Here is a 20,162-nt window from a genome sequence, read left to right as displayed (position 1 = left end):
TATCGATAAAAGTACTCGAAAACTAGAAAGAAATATTTTGTTGTCGATGTATATTGTGAATGGCAAAATCATAACACGTGCTGGAAACCAATCTAAGTTGTAGTTAATTGTTAATTGGAAATGGCTCTAAAACGATTGAAGAGTAAGTAATTTGCTATTCGTAAAGATTAAAGATCATCTCATGATCTGTGGTATTGCAGCTAAAAAATCAAAGCGATTGACTGGTCGTCTTAAGCACAAAATCGAAAAAAAGGTACGCGAGCACAACAGGAAGGAGCGTCGCGTTGCAAAGAAAAATCCAAAAAAAGGCAGCAAAAAACAAAAGCTCATTCAGATCCCGAATATCTGCCCATTTAAGGATGACATACTAAAGGAAGTTGAGGAGGCCAAACAACGGCAAGAAGCCGAACGGCAAGCGCGCCGCGATGCTTTCAAATTAGAACGAGAGCAAAATAAATTCAAGTCCCTGGAATCTATGGTAGAAGATGCAGACATGCGGAGCACAGTCCATGGAGCTATGCACGAAGACGGTTCAGTCGATGACAATCAGAAAAAGTATAAGAATGCAGTCACAAAGGAGCAGTCTCTGAAGCAATATTTTAAAGAATTCCGTAAGGTCATTGAAAATGCCGACGTTGTCCTGGAAGTAGTGGATGCTCGTGATCCCCTCGGAACGCGCTGCACCGAAGTAGAACGCGCCGTTCGAGGAGCCCCTGGCAACAAACGCCTTGTACTTATACTTAACAAGGCGGATCTAGTGCCTAGGGAAAATCTAGATAACTGGATTAAGTACTTCCGGCGTGTAGGTCCAGTGACTGCGTTTAAAGCTTCTACACAAGATCAGGCGTCACGTTTAGGTCGCCGAAAACTTCACGACATGAAATCCGCTAAAGCCATGCAGGGATCGGTGTGCATTGGAGCTGAGCTACTAATGTCCATGCTGGGCAATTACTGCCGAAACAAAGGCATCAAGACATCGATACGAGTGGGAGTTGTTGGAATCCCAAATGTGGGAAAGAGCTCAATAATCAATTCGCTGACCCGAGGAAGATCGTGCATGGTGGGCAGTACCCCAGGTGTGACTAAGTAAGTCTCCTGTCTAATTATTATTTATATTCAATTTAATTTACATTGGTCTTCGAAAACTAAAGGGCTATGCAGGAAGTAGAACTTGATTCAAAGATCAAACTAATCGATTGTCCGGGGATTGTATTTACGAGCGGAGCTGAAAGTTCACATGCAGTGCTAAAGAACGCCCAGCGCGTGGGCGATGTAAAAGATCCATTCACAATTGCGGAAAGCGTTTTAAGACGAGCCAGCAAAGAGTATTTCTGCTCTATGTATGATATTACAAGCTACGACACCTTTGAAGAATTCTTTGCAAAGAAGGCTGCTAGAATGGGTGAGTGCTTTGAATTTGTAGCCTATTGCTAACTAACTGTCCCCTCCTTAGGAAAATTCTTAAAAAAAGGAGTGCCTGATGTTGTGGCAGCTGCGCGCAGCGTGCTCAATGACTGGAACACTGGCAAAATAAAATATTGCACACAACCTCCCGAAGTAGTCGAGCCGCAAAGTGTCCACATTAGTGCCTCGATAGTACACGCCGAGGCCCGCGAGTTTGATGTTGACAACTTTGAGTCCATGGAGACAGATATACTAGAGCAATGCACTGTAAAAACAGATGAAGCTATGGAGATCGCATGCACAGGTTCTCTGGAGATTAGGAAGCCTCGCGAAGAAGATGATACGGCGACTAATATTTCACCAAATCTAGTTATCAACGAGAAGGACAAGTCGTTGAGAACTCGTAAAAGAAAATTGGGTGATGAAAAAGAAAAACCAGACCCCGTACTGCTTTTAGAAGGTAATTATCTTACCACCACTTATAGTAACTTTAAAATATTAATTTTTTATATAAAATCTTGTTTTCAGAAAATCAATCGCTCAACAAATCTATAAAAGAAGTGCAAAAACGAAAGAAGAAGCAGAATATGCGTAATGAGAAGAAAATTTCAAAAATTACAGATGTTCTGGATAACTTCAGCCTGGGCTCGGGTTCATCGACTTCAAAAGCAGATAAATATGATTTCGATAAGGATTATGTAATTGAATAAATTATCTGCACTATCCGATATAATAAATCAGACTATGATCTGGGGACATTTTATTCCTCCAGTGCACTGACTTTAACTGAAAACGATTTCTTACACTCCATCGTTTTTAAAACAAATAAGGCAAGTTTTTCATTGAAAAACCGTCGAGTTTTGTAAATAAATTGAATTTGCAATATGTTAAAACTTAACAGTATAACTGCTGTGATTATATATTTGATCATATTTATATCTATAGTACATCTGTCTCATTCCAATTTGAAGGACAGTGGAAAAATCAGCTCAGTTATTTTACTTTTTCTATTATACAATTTGTTAGACTCGTTTCTTAAACTATTTACATTTAAATGAAGACCATTGTTTTGAAGTTACTGGATCTTTGAAACAATGAAATGTTTAAACCAAACTATGATAATAATTATCAGAAGTGGCAACCATTTCTAGAGTCTAATTGACTGCCATATGGTTCGGTTCGGTAGATGTACACGGATAAAATACTAAACCTAGCGCACGGATTTTGAATGCCACACCCAATGCTCATATTTGCATTTCTGAGATCTAGAAATGCAACTGAAACTGGCGACATTTAAACAAAAATAGACGAATACATAAAATCCCAAACTGAAATTTTTGTATGCGCAATTTGATATAAAATTGGTCGGATGATTGTGATAAACACTAGGATGCCTCTCCACCATATCCATCTTTATCTTTGCAAGCAAATCTCTCTAATCATTTATCGAAATTCGTCGGATCGGACCTCTATTTGTATATATGTAGCTGCCAAAGGAACAATTTATCAAAAAACAAGTCTTCTTTGTTTATATAGAATCGCATCAAGCGTTCACGTTTCCATTTTACGTAACAGCCTGATAGTCTGTTTGAAAGGTTCCGATTTACTTTCGTTGAAATTTAAGGGTATATAAACTTCGGCGTGACAAGGTGAGGTGTGTCTTTGTCGGGGAGGGAGGTTTACTGTTTCCGGTAAAAGCTATGAAAAATAAAAACCGTCAAAATATCAACATAAAAAAATAAAAATGTTTGAACTTGACGTTTGCTAGCTCCAAAGCAATTCTATCCGTATGCGCCAAAATTTAGGATACTAACTAATGTGTAACGTAATATGCATATGCACGTTTGTGTAAAAATTTCTACTGAACCTTTTTATATTTGAATAATGATTGATCTCATTTGATTTGGGTAGATTGGGGTTCAATGTGGGTATATACATTTGGTGCTCAGGATCGGATCCATATTCGTATTTAGTTAAATTTAATGGGCGCAAATATCGTACACGTGTATACATGCATGTCTATATAATTTAAATATTTATATATGTATGCCACATCTACTCGCATAGTCCTACCTATGCGTCTGTACATACTATGTGTGTATATTTAGAGTGAATCACAGTATTTAAATTTTAGCTATATATGTTTAACAATCATTACTAGATATTTACTTAAATTCAAGCTCCCGCACATCTCCTCCCTTAATGCGAATCTAATGATGAATAGCTTAATTTCAATGTGCCTATTTGTAGTTAATTGAAACATTAAGTAAGTAGCTATTTATGTAAACATTTTAAATGATTTCTTTGCAGTCCTTTGTGGTTCCAAATTATTGGTTGTTTGATGGCTTATCGGCAGCTCGGTATACGCAGTTCCAAGCTCTTTGTTCCCGTGGTTGGATCTGTAACCAACCAAACTTTACTACACAGAGTGGTCAACAACTTTTGCACTTTGCGCAGCAGTTGGCGCGAGCATTGGAAGTCTCTCTCTCTCCGCCAGAAACTCTGTTGGTCAGAGCAAAGAGGCGAGGGCGCTGCTGGTGAAATTACTGCCGTAAGGGCCAGCAGCAAGTATTGTCACCGCAGGTGGCTGAAATGCACCTCCAGCCAGCAGGGACAGCCCATAATATCCTGCCGTTTGTATGTATGACCCCAGCCCTTGACGAAACTTATTTTCATGCTAAACCGGTCGATGGGTCCCAATGGATGATTATGAGACCGTTTTGTGATTAACAGTTGAGCCCTATAATAAAAAAGATTTAGAACTTCGTTTTTCTAGATGATGGCATCCAATTTATTCTAACCTGTTAGTTTCGAAGGCCTTTAGACAATATCCAGGCATTACTTTGCAGACACGGTCCAGATGTTCGGCTAGTGTCGGAGAGTCTACAAAGATTGGCACGTTGCCTCGATTGTAAATCCAAACATCGCCGCTTTCAAGGCTCAATGTAACTCCTGAAATGCAAGTAGAAACATTTTCATTTGAAGAGTCGACGTACAAGTATTTCTAATTTCTAATTTTTTACCTAGCCCGACTTTTTGTCGTGTATTTTGGACAGCGTCAGAGTGAGGTCCCCTGCCCACGGCAGTTAGCTCGCGAAGGCACATGCTATCTCCACCACTGTCCACAACCCCATCTGTGTAGATATTGACAGTTGTCTTTCTAGCGTGAAAGAACTCTCCAACGCGATTGGAAAGCTCCCAATAGGCAATTTGGCACCAGCCCTTGGTGTTGACTGTGTCACCTGAAAAATAACAGAGACAGCAATTAAATTAAATTTATTTCACTATCGAACTGGTCGAGGGCAAATTTTACATTCTGAATTATGCACGATTTTGGTTTTTTAGGAGCCTGTGTAAAAGAGACTCTACATTTCGTTTAGACAAAAAAAAGGGCCTTTGCTAAGATTCAGCTTCAATTTGACACTGAATAGAAACAAATTGATTAGATTAGCGAGAATGGGGCTGCCTTACCCTAGTTACGCCCTTGTTCGGAACATACTATTCTTTATACAGATGCATAAGTTCAAAGGACCAATAACTGATCAAATAGGAAGCACCGATCTGCAAAGGTATCCATAGGGTCGGCGCACTGTACTGATATTCTCCGAGAAAGAGTACAATACCCTCGGCAACGGTATAATAATGGTTTACATTTTGTTTATTTCTATTTTTAACTAGCATGTCACCAAATCGTCGTAAAACCGCAACTTAACGGTCCATTTAAATGTAATAGTTTTCCGTCATTTTGTCGCCAGTACAAGTACAATACCAAACAAAATCAAATACACATTTAACATAACCATACACATGTACATATTTGTACACACAGACACTGCAATTCTGGCCAGTTTCACTGTTCCATCGTCCGAAGACGTCGTCGGGTGGGCACTGAATGCCATGAAATGAATGATATCATAGCCCCATTGACGTGGATATACAGGGGCGCCAAGTCATTCCCGTGCCCCGCACTTAGATCGTTGTAAGCAGGCGCAAAGATTGTTGTTGGGGGGTTCGGCGCCATCGGCACCGCCATTACCGCCAACTCACCTCTCTCCGCCGATCAGTCGCATTCGTTGGTGTTTGTTTTTCGCTCATTATTTATTTTCATTTCGCTTTTGCTGTTTTCGCTTAAAAGTTAATATCAATATAGAAAGTGACGACCTGACGCGGCAGCCTGGCGCCACGAACAACTTGTCCTCTGTCGCGACCGGCGTCCCAATCACACGCACGCGAGCGCAGATGTTTCGGGTAATCTCTGTAGGCATGTATTTATGTGTGTACATACATACATGCACGCATGCATGCATACATATACACATTCTCGTACATATACGAGCAAACTCACTCTCAAATTTAAATAATCGAAAACGCTCTCTCTTACGCTCTCAAAAAAGAAGAGCGCCCCACGATAAGAGCGCCCCGTGCTCTAGTGTCGTAATGGCCAAAAAAAAGTCTCACCTTTTCCTTCAGTAGTAAAAGACTCTATACTTGGGCCAAGAAACTGCGATTCCGATTGCTTGATGGTGCTCGAAAAGCTGTTGCTGTGTACGCTCCACGTGGCCGCTGCTGACTTTCCGTCGTTTTGGGAGTAGTCTCCTTCTTCTGAATCTTAAAGGGCGAAACTCTTAATTGTTGTCGGGATTCTCGACTAAGTCGCTGCTACTCGTACTCACCTGCATCTTTCAGTCGCAATATTTTGGAACGTTGGTATGGCGGAAGTGAGGACTCTGAAATTGTATTAAGACAAGACACAATGCATGTTACTATGGATGTTACTATCTTCATAGCTACATACATATGTACATACACCTAACGTAGATAGTGTATATAATGGTTGTATGTGTCTTAAGATTAAGATTATCTTCCCAGGGGAACAACAATTTGAACACTCGTAATATCAAATACACAGGTATTTAGGTTAAGATTATCTTCCCAGGGGAACAACAATTTGAACACTCGTAATATCAAATACACAGGTATTTAGGTTTTATTTACAGCTGTTAGGGGACGAGGAAGAATTCGTTACTAAGAGTACCTGCAATCTATATCAACATCTCTCTCTCTCTCGATACCATAAATAATAAATAGCCAAAGGATCTCCGATAAATATATATTTTACTTACATATGTATGTAATTAGGTCTTCCTACAGTCGGAAAAATGCATGTGGCTGAACAAGAATCGCTGAGTATTTCCGTGGAAATGTCAACCGAGGCCAAAAAATTAAAAGCCAATAAAAACACATTTCCATATATTTACTTTTGTCCCGATATTATTATTATTTCTAAACTGATTGAAGCTCAGTTAATTTAACCAATTGGCATACACTTTCATTACCTTTGATCGGAAAACCTATTAAAATGGCAAAAGTTTACTTTTTAGGTATTTTTATAGTCTTGTTTTCATTTACTATTTTCTCCTATAAAAAAAATTATTCCTGATAATAGTTGTTCCTCATAGCATCTCTTAAAAGCCACCTAAGTTATTTCTTAAGGGGATATGAAGTGGTTTATGGGAGAATGTGGGGTGATATAGTAAACTAATTTCTTGTGTAAACACTCGATAGAAAGCTACATTATTACTCTTTTGAAATAAATTAACTTCTTTAGAATATTTTATGCTGTTCCGTTTCGCAGATTATTCCATTTTACTAGATTAAGCCAAAGCCGACCTCTATTTTGCGTACACTCGCGACCACATGTTTATTGCTATCATTATAGAAGTTAAAAATTAGATGAGACCCATCTTTTTTACTAAACATAAAGCTAATAAAAAAGTCAATCGAACCGACTAAAAAAACCTGAGGAAAATGTTTGTTTTCGTTATTTTTAGTACAGCTTCGACTCAAGAAACTAGTTTTGGTTTCTTGTTTAAGATTATTTTCAATTAAATTCAATAAAATAATCGTACTAACAAATCGTGTAACTGCAGAAGTGCAAAACCAAAATCAAAAATCCTTTTATATAGATTTTTGAATAATTTGTAGCTACTCAAAGCTTTGGGTATACAACGTAGATGCGAGTCTTTGGGACGGGTCGTGTGATGAGATCATGATTCCCAAACCTAATACATACTAGTTTTCTTATATTCGTTCAGCAAACCAAGCAGAAAACAGCAACAGCAAAATTAACAAAAACAATACACAACCGAAACAAAACTCAAGCGTAGGCAAGCCAAACAACAGCCTCTCGAAATAAAAATAAATAATCTTTTCCTATCGGGCAGCAGCATGGGGGACATTTTATTGGCCCAGAAATCGTTTGATGTGCTGCGGTCATCGTCGGCGTTGAATTCAATCTGGCTTACATTCTAGCTTGTTTTTATTCTTTCTCCTTTTAAGAAGAATGGAATGGTCGAAAAAATGTTTGATTTAAATCGATCAGTATTATTATATCAATACTCGAAATGATCGATATTCCACTTATCAGTAAATATGATATGAGATGGGGCTAAAGAAACTACATAAATATAAAGGAGAATAATAATTATTCAGTAATTAAATATTTATAAAAGTCTCTGGAATAAATGGAAAACTCGTCGACATTGTTTCGAACAGAAATAATCATGGATATGGAAATAAGCATGCATTTTTTGCTTCCCTCTCTTCGACTCGTCTCCATTCGGCACTCACTGAACCCCAACCCTAACTTGTGGACGTCTTCATAAAAAAAAAATTATTCTTTAAAATAGAAAGTCAGGAATAGCGGAAATGGAAAATGACTACGAATAAGTATTCAATCACGTAGGCCATGCAGCCACGCTTTTTAAATTCCCAATTTACTTTAGCAAATATTATCCTCTCTAGTCCCCTATATTTTTATAGGTTATACAATATAGTATTTATAAAATTTTGTTTTGTTTCTCGAGAAAAAACTCATTAAAAAAAGTAAATTACATAAAAAGCTAACGAAAAATACCAAAAGTTTAAGCCCCAATGTCCTTGTTTTCAAACGAATCCTTAAATCTAAAAGTATACTCCTTGGTCTTCACTTTTATAATTGTACGGAAAAATGCATTACTCCGGAAATAAAACTGTTCTGTTATTACGTTTAGTTCTATTTATATTCAAGAGTGTATAAAGAATTATTTAAATATTTTTTTAACCTCCTCTGTGTTTTTAAACTATTTTTCTACGCAAAGGCTTGGTACCTACTAGATTGAAGATTGTTTCGATGTTTTCTCGATTCGTTTTTTTCATGTGGGGTCTCTACTTTCACATTAGCACGTTCATGATCGGATTAAGACCGGGTGCATTTCCCGGCGAGTCAAATATCCTAATTCCATTGCTATATATTATTTATGCCGAAAAAAACCGGCCAATAACAAAGTTGTCCAATCATGCAGAATCGTCCTAGAAGATTAGGTCGTCAGCATACAGAAAGTGCTCGCCATTAGACGGTAAGAGGTTTTCCCCTTAAATTTGTCATTAAGTACCGGATACCTAACTATGTATATAATAACAAAAAACATCCCCACACCATCATGCTGCCTCCTGCCACACCGTTCATTTTAGGCACTAACCTTTTTAGCGGTTTCCGACTTTTATAGCGTTCATTCGTCATACTCTCCCAACCAACCCCGTTTATCTCAGATCCATTAAAAACAGTTCGTTTCTTTAATCATTTACACCTCAAGTTTCGTTGAGTTTGGACCATTTCCGCTTTTTATACCCGATACTCAAAATGAGTATTGGGGTATATTCGATTTGTGGTGAAAATGGATGTGTGTAACGTTCAGAAGGAATCGTTTCCGACCCCATAAAGTACATATATTCTTGATCAGCATCAATAGCCGAGTCGATTGAGCCCTGTCTGTCTGTCCATCCGTCTGTCCGTCCCTATCAGCGCCTAGTGCTCAAAGACTACAAGAGCTAGAGCAACGACATTTTATATCCGGACTTCTAAGATATGTCACTGTTACAAATATATTTCAAAGCTTTGCCCCGCCCCCACAAAGGCCGAAAATCTGTGGCATCCACAATTTCAGAGAGAAAACAGAAAACGCCGAATTGTAGAGGATGACTATATCTTCTAGAATGCAAAATCTGAACCAGATCGTATAGTTATTATAGCCAGAATCAAGAAAACAATTTCATTCTTTCTCGCTCTGTCTCTCTCTAACACACAGGTTTTATGGTCGGTTTTGCCTATTGCAAAATGTGAGTTCAAGGATCTCAGAAACTGTAAGAGCTAGAGAAACCAAGTTTGGTATCCACACTCCTGTGATATCAGACCTTGACCGTTTTGTGTCAAAATTTCGCTAAACCCCCTTCCGCCCCCGCAAAAAGACGAAAATCTGAGGCATCCACAAATCTCAGAGACTATTAAGGCTAGAATAACCAAATTTTGTATCCACACTCCTGTTAGATGTCGCTATAAAACGTATATCTCAAAATTTCGCCCCACCCCCTTCCGCCCCCCACAAAGGACGAAAATCTGTGACATCCACAATATTGAAGATACGAGAAAACTAACGCACGATCATAGAGTAGAGATCAGATCGGATAATTTGTATAGCCAAAAGGAACAAATTCATTTTCAGTGGCTACGCAGCGCCCGACGACATGTTCAGACTCGTTTTCTGTCTCTCCCGCACGCACACATTGTCGCTCAATGTAGCCATACTGACTATGTATCGGGTATAAATGTAGAGTTGCGGTCTCCGCAGCTACTCACAGCGTTCCCCCTCGTTCTGGAATATTTTGAGTGCCAACAATTATAATTTTGCTGGCCGCCGACCGTAAGAAGACGCCACCGTAAAGCTTTGGTGCTAATATCGGTACGTACCGAGTAAATAAACTGTCTTGTAATATCTTATTCCATTTTATACCTATTTTGATGGTCCTTTGGGGTGGTCTTCCTCTTACTTCCTGGGGCGGATGGTCTTTTTACCGAACCGTGTTTTTTGAAATGTTGTATGCAATTGTTTAAAGAAGACAAATGTTTTCTGACCCCAATGACAATATAGCTACCATATTGACTTCAGTAATTTTTTGGCATTTTATACATTTTTATTATTTTTTTTATCTGTTCCTCTCCACTCTCCTATATAGACCTGTAGGTTTGTAGAAACATTAACTTTAATACACTAAGGGGCAAGACCACCGAGTCATACATATGTATGTACATGTGTACATATTTACATCAAAAAAAAATATATATATATATATAAATTTTTGTGAATCTTCCAGTTTTTTCCGGAAAGCGCACGTAATTGTTAAGAACGACACAAACACAAATATGATATGTCGCTTTCATGCACTTTTGGCCGATATGAATATAATTGCCCGATTAGATAAACATTCGAATTCATTCGGCCGTACTATTTTAGGGCCGGTTGAGAAATACATATGTATGCTTGCTTGTACATATGTACATACGTTCCAAATTAAACGAACATTTTTGGAGCAATCGAATGTGAATGAACGTGCGAAGACATCGTAGCATCTTTTTAAGATTAAACTACGTATTTTTCTATAAGATGATAGGGCATTCCCCGTAAAAATTCCCCCGGGACCAAAAAATTAAAATTCAATCGCGAAACATTTCCATATACTTTTGTCCCAATACTATTTTCTAAAAATATTGGTATTTGTATAGTTATGTTTTTGCTTTAATATTTTGTCCTATAAGAAAGATGATTCTTGACAAAATTGTTTCCTCAACGTCTATCTACATATTGAACTATCTAAAAAAATATACCATATATTTGTTAACCTTAATTAAGCCAAGAAATTTCTGTCCCGTGCCATATGTCCCGTTCGACAGACTTTAAATTAAATTTAAAAGAAAAGAATAAGAATTAAAAATTGATCGCCGCAAAAAACCATCTTTTTTGCAACAATTTCGAAAACGAATAGTTGCCTAAAATCGATCTAAGCACCAATTATAGTTCTAATCAAGAGCTACTTTATATTAGAAAAATAATTTTGAAAATCCGTCTTATTTTTACCTTTCTACCACTGCAATGTGTACGATTGCCCACGTGCTGACGATCGTAGCAGCCAATATCAAATCGATCTGGTCAAACTCATACTACACAATAAGGGTAATACGATTAAATACATATGTATGTACGATTTGCATAGGTACGTACATGTATGTATATACATATGTACATATTTATGTACGTAGACGATGACATTTTAAACTTTATGTAGTAGCAAATGCTTCCTTCCGCCAGTTATAAACATAAAAAATCGTCCTTCATTAAAGAAACCCATCTCTAGTTTAATGTTTGATCAATGTATGTATGTACATATGTATGGATATGTACATAGAATTTGTACATGAACATGCAAATATGTACGCATATACGCGAATACATACAGTTGCATGCGTGCATGTGCATATGTACATATGTATTTGTGTTTTGTATAAAAGCGTTAGTGCATGCGCGTGCTAAAAATAAAAACAAACAAATCAGAAAATACATTTGTATGAATGCATATGTATACATAGTGCGAGCGGGATTTCTAAGCAATGCCCAAACTACATATGTACATATGTATGCATGTACACACATATGTACATATGTATGTGTGTACATAGTTCGAGTAAAAGTACGCGTAAGAGTGTCGTATCGGGCAACGTTTACGCTAGCGGCGACGACTGATTATTTCCTGGCGCCAGTTTCTAAATTTACACAAATTATTTTCAAAAGAATTTTGTCGTGGCGCTTTCACGCATCCACTTCGCCTTCGCGTTCGTACTCTCCTCGCCAACACATTCACACATGTACACTGTGCCACAGAGAGCACATGATAAACCGCAAAAAAACCTACACAAACGCCAAAGAGAGGTTGGTTGGATTGGATCGCGAGAGTGTGTATGTCATGTCTGGGAAAAGAGTCAAGGCGCGCCAAGAGCGCAGGAACTTGAAATTCAATTTTCTTTGAGAGCACTTCAATACAACGCCGGACCGGTTACACTACATGCATAAGCTCATATGTATACGTACACATGCATGTATGTTTGGCGCCACCAAATACACAGAATACAGTCGAACGTCCATTTAACAAATCTCAAGGGACAAACAAAAGTTCGTTATACGGAAATATCGAAGCTCGTAATTCGTAAAAAGAAATTGTTTTTAAGTTTATTTTACTTTAAAATAAGTCGTCATTTTTGTTTGCGTTTGATTTTTCCACTTTTCCATCTTAACGAAAACTTCAACGCTGTTAAGGGAAGCAAATACATTTTTTTTATTCATCCAACTATCCTACACTTGCCGCAAACTCTCAGCCACAATGCTACTGCGAATTCATTTGCCTTTTCTCTCATAAGCTTCGACATTTTTCTGGCTATCACCTCTACCTCTACAGCAGCAACAAACTGAGAACTGATGTAAACAGAACTAGTGGGGACATAATTTTTAACGATTTTTAACGTCACATTCATAGCACGGAATTTCCCCAAACACATGTTTCATTATAAGGAGACCGAGACGATCGAATTACGGGCATAGGAAAAAATCGTAGTAAAGAAATATTCGCTATAAGGAAATTTCTTATAAGGAGATCAAAACGTACTGAAAATTTAACGAAATTGCAGTGCTCCTGAAATAAATTCGCTACATACAAAATTTCGCTGTACGGAATTACGTAATAAAGAAGTTCGACCGTAGTAGACAATAGATTGGGTCAAAACATTGTTTTAAATTGTTCAAATTGATCGCGAATCGCTTTTGTGGTAAATTTATGTTTGTTTAATTTAAAAAGAATGTCCGTTCTAGTTACTTGGTATTTTTTGGTGCCATGCTCTAGTAGAACAGGGGTATATGCCGAATAAATTTCTCAGAAACAATGCATGTATGCAGTTTAGCCGGTTAAATTAATCTCACACGTAAATATTCGTGTAACCTGACCTAACGCCTAGTGAGCGACCCCTCTTAGTTAGATTGTGGGGAATCGAACAATCGAAATCTTAGGCTCTTTAATCCTCCAACAGCTGTTGGTCAATCCTACCTGTGTCGTTGAAGTGGATTATGCGATACCAGTGCAGTGGATTGCAACAGGTGTAAACGCAGTCTCGTGCGCTGGGACAGGCGGGCAGGCGTTTTAGCTCCATGCCGTTCCTGAGGCTGGACCAAAAGAAGAGTCGACACGCGTTCAAGTGCTGCTCCTTGTCGGCTGACGAGGTGCTGCACTTGATCAGAATGCACTGCAAGACGGTCGGCGGGGTGGCAATTACGGCGTCCATATTTGACTTTTTCGAGGGATGATCCACGCGACTTTTGACGGCACGCAAAAGCTCCGACTGTTGCTTTGGCTTCAGCAGCTTCATCAAGGCATCGAAGTCTTTTCGAATGCGATGCTGGGGATGAGGGTGCGCTGGTTTTGTGAATGGAATTGTGTTCTCGCGGCTCCAGCAAGTCGAGCCACTGCTGGCCTCTGCTGCATGGCCACCGCTGCCACAGCAGTTGCGAAACATATTCGCCGCAGTCGTTCGAAAGGTCGTCGCACTCACTGATGCCACGGAACGAGGCGACGTTGAGGTCTGATGGTGCATTTGATCGTTTTCGTCGATCAACATATCGTCGCCAGAGCTTGCGCAGCTGCATCCAGGTTTGGTATAGCTGAAGTCCGACTCTTCTGTGGCACTGAGCGCGGTTGGTGGTGATCCCACCGTATCCGCACGTGGTACTAACTGTTGTGTGAAGTTTAGTGGTGGGCGGGGGAGGCGACAGTTGTTGGCGTTGGGGCTGCCGCTGTTGTTGTGGCAGTAAGGGCCGCAGCAGTCTGTGGCGTAGGGAATCGAATTGTATGGTGGCGGGGGCGTTTGTCGCATCGGTAAGGAGGCTTCCTCGCAAAAGAAGCTGCTGCTGCCAAACGAGGAACCCCGCAGCATCTGAGGGCGGTGTCGATGTGGAGGGGGCGGCGGCTGTGGTGGCTGTGTGGGTCCTGGCACCCCATCGCACGCACCCGGATTGTTTTTTGACGCATAACGCCATAGTTCTTTCTTCTTTTCGTTTGGGAATATCATGGAGGGACATACAGTTTTTTGGTAGCATCGATCTTATCGTATGCGCATTATTTGAATTGACTAACTTGTTTCGCGGACTCGATATAGCCGGCTAGTCACGGTAGTTTGCGAAGTGCAATGGGAAATGGGTGGGGCTCCTACGTGAATCGCGCACTTGGCGGGGCTCAGCTGGACTTTGACTTGAACGTTTACGTTTCGATTCTAGATTTCCTGAATATATAGTATGTATGTACTGTTCTGGTACTCTTTGTGTCAATCGGTGGCGATGATGATATGTCCTCAGTGGTTTTGATATGTAGTAAAGTGTGCACTCTGTAAGAGAAAGAGAATTCTGATTAGTCACTATTATCCAATTGTCCACCTGTAAAATTAGTCTAAGAATTGTATTTATGTACTCATACATCTACAGATATGATCGAATATTGACTAGAATCTACATACATATATACATGTATGTATGTATGTAAATTTGTACAATGTGGTTCCAAACTCTTCGGGCGAATCGGATTCGTATGAGTAATGCACAGACAATAGGGTCAGGCGACGCGACGCTGATGCATGTGCAGAGCAGATCTGTGCGAGGAGCAACAAATTGACATCCGAAATGTTCGCGCTGTGTGTGTGGCCCCCGTACGACCATTTCCATTTTGTTGTTGGCATTTCTTGGGCTCCTTACACTATGCAACAGAACTAAACTTTTTTTCTGCTGAGAAAAAAAACCAAATTTTTTAAAAGAAATTGGGCTTTAAAATTGTTTAATAATTTTATTTATTTTTTAGGTTGGGTTTTTGTTTTAGTTTTTAAGCTTTGTTAAGCTTTTAAATTCAAACGCGATCAGTTTTTTGTGTATTTTAATTCGATAATTTTTACTTTAAAAACTCGGGAAAAGTTAAAACAAATTAATTTCTTGTGTTTTCATACTTTTCTTGTAGGCATCGTTTAAGGTGTCGTTTTTAAAAATCGATGGATAAACTGTTAAGGTGCAGCCGTTTAACAAAAACTTTAACTAAAACCAGAAACAAAAATGATTTAACAATTTTAAAGTCCCAAATCTATAAAAAAAAGTTGGTTTGGTTCATAGCGCAAATTTGGTGTTGCATAGTGTTATCGACGACAGAAGTGGCGCCGCCGGCATTACGGCACTCGCGTTCATACACACACACGCAAACAAAAAAACACACACACACACAGTTGCTTACAGAATGAATTTACTTGCTTGCGTGCAGCAGTCGAATGTAGAGGCACGGAAAGCAAGACGAGAGAGACGAGAAAAGAGAAGCAGCCAGGCGGCAGAGGCAGAGCTGGCGCCAGGGCGCCACTGACGTAATAAAAGAAATAATAGACATCGTCGGAGTGGCGCCCACCAATATAAGCTTATATCAGGCATACACAGACACAAACACAGATACAGCCAGAGCCAACGACGGTTGGTTTGTCAGCCGGTTTGACAAGTTGAAGAATCAACAATATTTAAGGTTGAGGCTCTCGAACGTGGTCAGAAAATCATCCAGAGAGCGGAACGTACAGGCATGAGCGACGGCGAGAGCATACATGTGTATACATACACATACATATGTATGTATTTTTTTCCTTGATTGTGTTTGAGTGCGGAACCAATACAGACTCGAATTCTTCTGAAAATTCATCGGGTAAAAGAATTTAGGAATTAAAAAAAAAAGAAAAAAAACCGCTTTCCGGCGACAGGGTCTGTGTGCATTGGGCTCAGTGGGAGAGGGTATCTTTTCTGCAGAAAATATCTACATACACACATATGTACATATGTGTATGCATGTGCTAATCTTCATTTGCCAAAGATCACGATTAAAGTACATTTGCACACATCCATAAGTGTATTGTCACTGTACATTCACTTCAATCTACTTGTTTCAGGGATCGGACTAAAAATACACATATGTATGTACATACATACATATTTATTTGAATACATACATACATGAACATTATGCTCAGTATTCACATTCACAAAAAAGATACCAAAACAAACAAATTGTATACATACATACATATGTATAACAAATCTTTTAAGACTTCCAACCGAATTCAACAACAGACAAAGAGGTAGAATAATCAATACTTGACGAAATATTGCTTAGAAGTTGAGTTGTCCAGCACATTGGATAATAAACAATATCTTTTCCTTTTGTTTGAAACTTTGCACAGACATCCTCTTTTTTTGCTGCAGACAGCAAAAATTATAGCTGACATGGGAAGATTTGGTCAAAAAGAAGGCTTTATTTAAGAACCGTAGAACATCGATCGTGCTAAAGTCTACATACATATGTACATATATATACATATGTATATGTTTGACGGCCGGTACGTTTTAATACCCTTGCAGACCGATTGTTTCTGTGGCAGCTTTATGATATAGAGGTCCGATCTGGGGTCTTTCGACTAAGGTTCGAAGGGTTATTTCCATTTCAGCCATATATGTATGTACATATGTACATAGCGTTATATACATATATATCCTGATCAAGAATATATGCTACTTAGCACCGACGGGGGTATATTAGTTTTGTTTTAATTATTGAAATAACACAAGTACATTCATACGTACATGCTTACATTTATTTATACTTGATAGGATCAACATATTGATTGGAAAAAAGAAGAAAACGGACGTGTAAATGGGTACTTACAGTTTAAATAATTTGTATCCACTTTATCGTATCCTTGGATTTGTAGATTTCTTGGATTTGTATAAGATATGTGTATTATATGCATAGATATGTTGAATAATATACACATATATTTTTGATATGTTTGATATGTGGACGAAAACTTTATTTCGGAATTTACATGACTAAAGAAGAAAGGATTTATTTAGTTTAGTCGATATTGTTCACGCTTTGGTCTTTTATATTATTAATAGTCACATATTCAAATGATATTGACAAAATCTCTAAGACCCACCCCTTTTTATTTTCGCGAACGAAGGTTGCTTGCTGTAATGTGTTATGTAAGTAGTCTCCGCGGTGTCAGCGTTTAAAACAGAAGCTACTCAAATACAATATACCCTTATAGTTCATGGGTACTGGGTGTATAAATCGAACTCATAGAAGAAATAAAAAATGGTCCACTGTAAAACACTCTCTTGACATTAGCACAATTTTTGTTAAGCAAAGTCGTGTACAGCAGTGCTTGGTTATAGTTTTATTGATTTATTGATTTTTAATTGGCGAAATCAATGAACTGCTGTATGTATGATATGTGTAAATTAAACAACCGTGGATCGATCTTGTGGGCAGGCACTAGGTACCCGATTCGATTCCAATCAACCGACACGGGGCGTATGGAGTATTTTCTACATTTCACAGTTAACACAAGCAAAATATTTAGTTGGTGGTTGGCTTTGAATCATTTTCACTTTAATTAATTACATTTACAATGGGGCCAACTCGAAGCGGCCTTTTACATGGTTGCTCCACCTTTCACTTCATTTTCATTTTTCATTTGAGGCAGCTGACAAACCGTTCTGGCCAAAAAAATTCGAAAATGAAATTGGAAAATAAACGCGTTTGCAACAAAACCGAACCACGTTAGTCAATACTTGTCCGCGGCCGAAAAATTTGTGAGATGTTTCGCCGTTTCCATTAAGAACTACCGTAGAATGGGTACAATCTCACGACTTGATTCGCGCACACGTCCGACTTTGTTTGAGTCCAGTGAAGATATTTTTGTAGGAAATATCAACGGAAATTTCTGAATTCAGAAAAAAGTTCGTTTGTTGTGTTGTGTTGTTGGCTGCGGCGAAACAATTTGTGAGACGAGACTTGGTAGTGGGTGGGTCATGAACAATCCTATTGAAGAGAGACGATTTTCCCCAATTGATAGCAAACAGTGTTAAACATTTCAAACTCCTATTGGAGGGATATTTCATTTACCCAGTTTATTTGAAAGGGTATTGGATTTTTCACAACGTATCGCAATTGGTATTGAAATTTTTCAAAATCCTATTGGGTTTTATAAAAAGAGCGGATGGCTCATTTTTGCGCAGGGTTTGGAGCTTGGTATCGATATATCGATATCGGCGTGATATTTTTGTCGACGATTGTATCAAAAATGTATATGTTTAGAAAGTATCGTTGCTTAAAACTGATCGCAATCTTTTCATTGTATAGTTGTGAAGACAAGTGTAAACTCATCAACCTTTCGCGCATATATTGAGACTGGACATATAAATGACGAAAGCGAATCGAATGGGAACGTTCCAGAAATGTCTAGCCAATTTTTACTAAAATCTAGACCCTCTATTTAAGAAAGCACATTGCCCTTTCCGTTGCCGAAGCTGTCGATAAGATCATACAGGAAGCACGCGTGAACTACATTTTATAAATATAACTTAGAACTACAAGTCAAATAATCCACCAATGTCATAGGTCTTGAATACTGAAATGTTGGACTGTGCATAGCAAAATTATCGGAACCACAAATATTGGAGACAGAAATATAAGTCAAGAAGGAGCTGAGAGCTGGATTGTAACTGCTTAACAAAAGAGGCAGACCAAACGCCTATTGGGTATCTAAGAAGGATGAGGATGTTTTCATAGCTGGCACTCAAATATTTAACACCCCAGCCAGTTCTACAGCTTAAGAACTCGTACTGATGTTTTAATATTGATAAATTAGATATTGCGATATTTAAATTTTATCAAATTTAATACATTTGATAAATACGATATTTTTTAAGAAGCTAACAATACTACTTGGTATTGTAAACGTTCACTCCAGTGAACGAACTGAGTTCTCCTTAACCCACTTAATCCACCATTCAAAAATTCTATTGAAAACGCTCAACAATTTGAGTAAAGCCGCGGAAAAAATACTGGTTTTTCTTTCTCAGCACATGATTGGAAATCATATTCCTCGACTTAGATACGAACGAACTGAGTTCACCTTAACCCACTTAATCCACCATTAAAAACATGTATTGAAAACGCTCAACAATTTGAGTAAAGCAGCGGAAAAAATACTGGTTTTTCTTTCTCTGCCTCTCTCTCGATTTAACTCCTAATTTGTTTGATGAATCAATTTTCTACATGGCTGTTTTATTTTAAGGACTCCACTACACTCTAAAATAGGGATTAAGCTAAAAAGAGTCAAAGCATAAAACATGCACAAATTTTCCTTTTTACATCATTGTTGCTAGTCAGCCGGCATAGGACCATAGTATTCTCCGGAGTCTTACCTGGGATGCGGGTGTGAGACTGTCATCTTACTCTAGTAGACTGCTTTTAGTAAACCTCCCATCCTTAATTAACCGTAGAAAAATGCTTGGTGTGATTTTTATGTACAACTTGATCAAGGGAGATCCCTGATCTGTTGAGCCGCACAAATTATCACGATTCGTATTAAATTCACTAGAAACTATGTATATACCGTTGTATTTTCCACTTTGTAGACCATATTATATCCACCACTAATTCCCTTCCTCTTATTAAATTACTAATACTCACATACCTTTCTCGTAATTAGTAATTGTAGTTGTATTTGTATTTTGAATGCATGCTTAGTTTTCCAAGTAGTTTAGTCCCAGTAATTTTTTTTATTTGTTAAGGAAAACTTGTTCCCTTCACTATTTTCTGTATTTTTTCATTCATGGAAGAGCAGAAGGGGTAGTGGTAGTTGACAAAAATTGTTCATACCCCTCGACCCCTCGGCACGTGGCGCCGAATGTGAGATGAGTATCATTTAAATATTAATGTTTTTTTGAGATAAATATCAATCGAAACGTTGTGAGCCGCGGCTATAC

The 20,162-nt window shown here is 38.4% G+C and overlaps 2 protein-coding genes across 2 annotated transcripts; one reads left to right on the top strand and one right to left on the bottom strand.

The window, feature by feature from the left end:
• The first annotated feature begins 38 nt into the window (after window positions 1–38).
• LOC108155252 (guanine nucleotide-binding protein-like 3 homolog) lies at window positions 39–2,197 on the top strand. The gene is made up of 5 exons (XM_017285947.2): window positions 39–142; window positions 201–1,086; window positions 1,152–1,402; window positions 1,454–1,864; window positions 1,933–2,197. Exons 1-5 carry the CDS (start codon window positions 121–123, stop codon window positions 2,112–2,114), a joined length of 1,752 nt encoding a protein of 583 aa, XP_017141436.1. The 5' UTR covers window positions 39–120; the 3' UTR covers window positions 2,115–2,197.
• A 90-nt stretch (window positions 2,198–2,287) lies between these two features.
• On the bottom strand, window positions 2,288–18,183 carry LOC108155251 (mothers against decapentaplegic homolog 6). Its single transcript, XM_033389222.1, has 7 exons — window positions 17,050–18,183; window positions 13,369–14,698; window positions 6,078–6,131; window positions 5,863–6,012; window positions 4,428–4,646; window positions 4,206–4,356; window positions 2,288–4,144 (listed from the first exon to the last, which is right to left on the bottom strand). Exons 2-7 carry the CDS (start codon window positions 14,384–14,386, stop codon window positions 3,979–3,981), a joined length of 1,758 nt encoding a protein of 585 aa, XP_033245113.1. The 5' UTR covers window positions 14,387–14,698; window positions 17,050–18,183; the 3' UTR covers window positions 2,288–3,978.
• Window positions 18,184–20,162: the final 1,979 nt, after the last annotated feature.

The sequence above is a fragment of the Drosophila miranda genome, chromosome 2, assembly GCF_003369915.1.
Source record: "Drosophila miranda strain MSH22 chromosome 2, D.miranda_PacBio2.1, whole genome shotgun sequence".
NCBI lineage: Eukaryota > Metazoa > Arthropoda > Insecta > Diptera > Drosophilidae > Drosophila > Drosophila miranda.
The sequence above is the reverse complement of the archived record's forward strand: the minus strand, read 5'-3'. Positions and strand labels throughout refer to the sequence as shown.